The sequence below is a fragment of the Oncorhynchus mykiss genome, chromosome 14 (genome assembly GCF_057628025.1).
Source record: "Oncorhynchus mykiss isolate SJ-2025 chromosome 14, ASM5762802v1, whole genome shotgun sequence".
In the NCBI taxonomy this organism is placed as follows: domain Eukaryota; kingdom Metazoa; phylum Chordata; class Actinopteri; order Salmoniformes; family Salmonidae; genus Oncorhynchus; species Oncorhynchus mykiss.
This window is the reverse complement of record NC_143035.1, coordinates 15,693,440-15,699,167: the sequence shown is the minus strand read 5'-3', so window position 1 is coordinate 15,699,167 and position 5,728 is coordinate 15,693,440. Positions and strand designations below refer to the sequence as shown.

Genomic DNA, 5,728 nt, shown 5'->3' with positions numbered 1-5,728 from the left:
TTTTAAGAGGAAGAACATGTTCATTTTACAAGGCCCAATCGACGCATCTAGCTGAGGGAGGCTGTACCTCCATTGTATTGTATAGCCAAAACCACTTTGAAATGTTATAACCTCAAATGTTGTTTGTAGTCAACAGAGCCCTTCGAATGAATTATACATATTTAATCAGAACCTCCCTCTCAATATTGCTAAATGACATCCAAGACAGCGGGTCTCCATCCAAGCTAATAGAATCTCGTGCTGTTTTATAACTCCTATGCTATTTGGCCTGGTTTCGTCCCTACACGAATGTCACCATATGGGGTTCTTGGCACGAACAATATGGTGTTTCTGCAAGGTTCTATTCACTGTTAATGGTTCATGTAAGAAAGACATTTATCATTTCAGTCGATTATTACAACGCAATGAAATAATCGCAACATTGGACATTAACAATAGAGTACCTCGGGTTTGAAATAGATAGTTGATGTTGTTGACACGCATGGTAGGGATGTGGGAATAAGCTCAGAATTGCCACCTCTAAATCTTACATCTTTCTACTCTCACCACACTGCTGAGAGAGCACGGTGTTAATTTGCTTAGTAAAATACATTAGAAATAATCCTCCGACACTTTGTAAACATGTCAATCGAATGTTTTTATTAGAAAAAAATATGGTGAAAAGCATTATATTCATATGCTGATATTGTCCTATTTCATTTAGGATATTTCCCTTTTTGCGATTAGCCTAATAGGGTACAAATATACATTTTATGATAGCCTACGTGTGCACCATAAACAATGAAATGGAGCTGGTTTAAAAAATATGTAATACAAATTGTAAACATTTTTCTCAATATATTATATTTGAATAGGCTAAACGAAAATACAAACAACATTTCGCAATGTGCATGCAGATCAAATTCCTTTCGAAGCACATTGCTTATTTTGTAATTGCAATTATTGAAACATATAGCATGCAACATAGCATGATGGGTATTTTCATACCTCAGATTGCCGTTAAACCCATTTCAAAAATCTTTGTAACGAACTATTAATGCATATTCTACAATATGTGTTATTGTGTCAAATGAAGTAGGCCTAATAGTCTGCTCAATGGATAAACAACACACACAACCAACCTGATCCTCGATGCTTTCGAACTTGCCCCTTTTTCATTCTCTGATCTACTCTCTTACATGGTACAGCCCGGACATCATCAGAATTTTAATTCACATCATTAACGATGGGGAGAGAATGGCAGCGTGACAACTCTTCTGTGTCTCGTCTCTTTACCTGCAAGCTAAACAGATCACATAAAGTATTGTCACTGGCCACGGCGTCAGATTTATCAGCATGTTATTCTAGGACATTTTATGGAACATTATAGTGTAACTCAACACTGTCCTACAATGCACGATTTATCTCCTAATCATTCCCAGGTTGTCTATTTGGCTTGCTATATGGTTACAGGAGATAAAAGTAGGCTGCAGCCATTGTTTTTTAAAGCACCGATAGCTGATGTTCAAAAAAAGGATAAAGGTTTCAAGGGTTAACGGTTTATCGTAGTGGTTCCTCTGCCAAAAGATCCAAAACTATAAGCTCACGACAGGAAGGATAATGCATGTATATGCTTTGTTCTTGAAACTTAATGACATGCCAAAATGTCATGTTAATAATTATGTGGGCTTACTTTTGTATAGTTCTAAGAAAACAATTATGTTGATAATGTAGTAATAACATATACAGTCCTGCCTATCAAAATAGTAATGCATTCAATAAATATTAGTAATATTGGACATTAGTAGCCTAATAATAATGCACATTTGTCACATTGCAAAAGTCATTTTACTGCATTTGAGTAACCTGCGTTAGCTTACTATATTGCATAATTGAAAATTAGACTAACCGTGCAGTGAGCAGTTTGATGTTGCCTACCCTGTTCAAGCTTTTGGGGTTGCTAGCACTCACATTATCCACCAATCCTTTTGTCTCCGAATCATAAGTGCCTTCAAATCTCTCGTATCATTTTGTATGATTAAGCTACAAGGGTGCCAATAGTGCCGTTTCTTTTTATATCACTCAATTAGGCCTACTGTGTACCATAATAATACAGAGATGACCATTATACACAAGAATGCTTATGGCATTGTTTAAATGAACATCAACTCCCTTTCCAGAGGAATACACGGATAGCATGTTGCCTGTGGGAAGGGGGGGCGGAAGATACATGAACATTTCAAGCCATCTCCCGCTCCTCAAACATCCCCAACATTGCTGAGGCGAAACTCCTCCTCTTCTCGCGTCCAATTAATTATAATGGTCTGGCCCTTTAAGACGCAGCAGCGGGTCAGCAAGTAGTGTAGCTAGTGTTTCTCTAATTGAACTTCGCCCAATCAACAATAACTCGTTAGCGGTTGCTTGCTTTTTCTTGTTCCTTGAGACAGCTTATTCCTTGCAGGGAATCGCCCCCAGCCAGTACAGTTATACTTTCTAAAGATCTCCATGGAACTTCGCAGAGGAACTGTCTCTCTCTGCAAGGAAATACGATTTGGTTGCCTGTGAAACTGCAACCTACGCCCGAACCATGGTTATTTTGGAGAAACATTTTTAGAAAGGTGTAGTTGCATAATTCGACTGAAAGTGCTAAAAAGTGGGCTGCGAAGAAGACGACAATTGAAGGAAACACTTGTGGACGTTTGAACGACCATTTGAATGAAATAATCAGTCTTTGTCAGCAGTAATTCCTTGGGACTGCAATGACCTCCAGTAAAGACATGAAGGCAGGCTCGGTGTTGCAGTCCAGTGGTGAGGAGAGGAGACGGGGTCCCTTGGACCAGCTTCCACCCCCGGCCAACTCAAACAAGCCTCTGACGCCGTTCAGCATTGAGGATATCCTAAGCAAACCCTCTGTGAAGAAGTCAGTTGCAAATCTCTGTCCGCCGAGAGTTATTGAAAAAGTGTCCGGCTCAAATGCAGCAAGGAACGGTATTAGCACTCCCTCTTCGCCGTTATGCGCTCTGGAGGAACTAGCCAGCAAAACATTTAAAGGTCTGGAAGTCAGCGTTATACAAGCAGCTGAAGGTAATGATTCATATTCAATATTGACATAACGTTTTAATATTTACATTTACAGATTCAGTGAGTGATTGTATTGCTTAAACATGCATAATCATCGAAATAGCCGTTGCTGATAACCTATCGTGTCAACTGTTATCAAACGTTTACAGTGAGTGTGGTTCTAAAGGCATTGCAATATGTGTCAAGCTATTGCCAAGCCTAGTCTGTGTGATGTTATCTATCCCTGGCTATTATTTCATAGTTTAATTTTATTTGTGCGATACTTAACAGTAGGCTATAAGGAAACCTGCCATTTATTGGGGTGGAAAGGAGGCCTCTAAACTGGCATGTTCTATTGTGCTTCCTGGTTTAAAATGTAATTAAGTGTCAACGTTTTATAGGTTGTTTTATTGGGTAGCATGTTATTTATTTCAATCCTGATATTGATAAATATTTTAATCCTAATGGTGCATGGACAGTGTAAAACATGAATCTGTTATTCGTTGCATATTGTCTCTATAGAATGCTGTACGCAAGTTATTACCAAACCTTACCCAAAATAATAATAACAATTGTTTGCAACTGCTTTACATATTCGATAAAACAAGACTTCAATTACAACGCTGCTGATTCTATCATGGCACACTTTAGGACACTTGTAGACATATTGTTCTGATATTGTTTTGGAAAGTGACTCTGTATTTCCGTTTCCCTAAAGGCCGTGAGCATGTAAACGCCTTTGGACAGAGGCAAACCTCAAAAAAGAGGAGAAAGTCCCGGACAGCTTTCACCAACCATCAGATATATGAACTTGAGAAGCGCTTTTTGTACCAGAAATACCTGTCTCCGGCCGATCGAGACCAGATAGCTCAGCAATTGGGGCTAACCAACGCTCAGGTCATCACCTGGTTTCAGAACAGACGGGCCAAGCTCAAGAGAGACTTGGAAGAGATGAAAGCAGACGTGGAGTCGCTCAAAAAAGTCCCACCACAAACCCTGCAAAAGCTAGTCAACATGGAAGACATTGACGACCTGCAAGGAAGCTCTGGAGCAATATCCCCTAGCATCTCCCCGTCGTCACAGGGACACGGAGCATTTCCTCAGTCCCCCTCCTCATCCAGAGACCAAACCACGGACGAATTCTCAGAGGAGGACGAAGAGATTGAGGTGGACGATTGACAGTAGGCCCATGTTTTAAGAAAGCGCAATTTTCAAAACTTTTGCACGGATATTGACGTTGATAGCAGTTAAACTTAAAAGGAACGTTTTCTTTCTCCTCTTCTCCATTTTAATTACATTAATGGGACTGTAAAGCCTTCTAGATGTCCCCGTTTCAATTTCACCCATTTATTTGAGGAATACATATTTATTTCAATAAGTAAAGAAACATACTTAGTGTTAAAGTACACGATCAAGACTGCAAATTGTGTGTTTTTCTTCTCTATGTATCTTTTTTTTGGGGGGGGGGTGCAATTTTTTTAACTATTCATCCGTTTTCAGCTGCTAAAGGACATTAAATATTTTCAACTCGAATGTCCCCAAGTTCAGATCCAATTGTAACTTTTAAAATGCCCATGTAAGTGGAGCGTAGGATCAATCTTGATGTACATTTTATTTAAAAAAAACAGTGTTTCCAAGCAATAGGAGTCATGTAAAAATTCATTATCAATATCCAGTGAAACATATGCCAAAACTTTTACACGCTATACGTTCTGTATATAAATTAAATAACGAATGCCTAATTTTATTGTACCATTCTATTTAATCAATAATATGTAAATAAAGGGTATGATATTTCATGATATTATATGCAATTACCTCTGTCTCGATGTGTATTGGTTTAGTCTACAATTTGTGACATAACACAATGGCAAGGCAACATTTTATTATCGTAAATATTTATCTAGAATTGAATATTGTTTTCCTTATGGTAATATCAAAATATTGGTTATTACACGTGATTTCAACATCTGAATATCCTTCTGTTGATTGAAGGCCTACTGCTCTTTGTGTGGAAAGTGGCTTTCTGCGTAAAGTTTCACAATTAGCGGGAGTTAAACAAGCTCTTCCTTTTTACTCCCTTCCTGACAGTTGGTAAGGACCCGGGGCAGCAGAAAAGAATGTTGCGACTACTCCACTGCCATATGGTTTAAGAATGGTCTTTAACACAAAGTGGTCAACATGATTGATTAGGTTAACCCGCATTACCGTACATAAACAGTTTTTACTGAGCCGGTAGCAATAATGGCACGCATCTGCGTCTCTGAAAATGGGTGTGTTTTGGAAAAACGACCATGAATAGCAATTGATTAGCATTGGGTTCCTAATGAATAAATCTCAATAGTAGGCAGTGGAAATAGGAGGGTTGTTGCCTTTCTCCCCCGCATCCTTGCTGTTCTAACTGCAGTCTGCTTGAATATCTCTCGGCACATTTGTAACACTTGCAACCAGATCAAGGGAGTTTTTTCAGACAGTGCACACAATTGGTGTAATCGCTTGGAATCGTTGTGGTTGAAAAGTCAACTAGATTTTTATAGGTGCATTATGGAGTGACTCAGCCAGACCTTGCCAGATAGGCCTACAGGTTTTTTTTTCTAGGTTAGGGTAAAGAACAGTGTGACCCACAACGCGATATAAGGCATCTGATTCACTGCTTGCCTCATCACACACATCACAATGTTTTGAAAAG

General features: G+C 38.9%; 1 protein-coding gene across 1 annotated transcript; it reads left to right on the top strand.

Annotated features, from left to right (window-relative positions):
- The first annotated feature begins 2,313 nt into the window (after positions 1-2,313).
- Positions 2,314-4,856, top strand: lbx2 (ladybird homeobox 2). Its single transcript, XM_021561350.3, has 2 exons — positions 2,314-3,063; positions 3,758-4,856. Exons 1-2 carry the CDS (start codon positions 2,739-2,741, stop codon positions 4,216-4,218), a joined length of 786 nt encoding a protein of 261 aa, XP_021417025.1. The 5' UTR covers positions 2,314-2,738; the 3' UTR covers positions 4,219-4,856.
- The last annotated feature ends 872 nt before the right edge of the window (positions 4,857-5,728 follow it).

Excerpts from the sequence above, each read along its gene's own strand:
- lbx2 (XM_021561350.3), top strand. The coding sequence starts at position 2,739 with ATGACCTCCAGTAAAGACATGAAGGCAGGCTCGGTGTTGCAGTCCAGT. Across the intron at positions 3,064-3,757 it reads CGTTATACAAGCAGCTGAAG|GCCGTGAGCATGTAAACGCC; the intron begins GTAATGATTCAT and ends GTTTCCCTAAAG.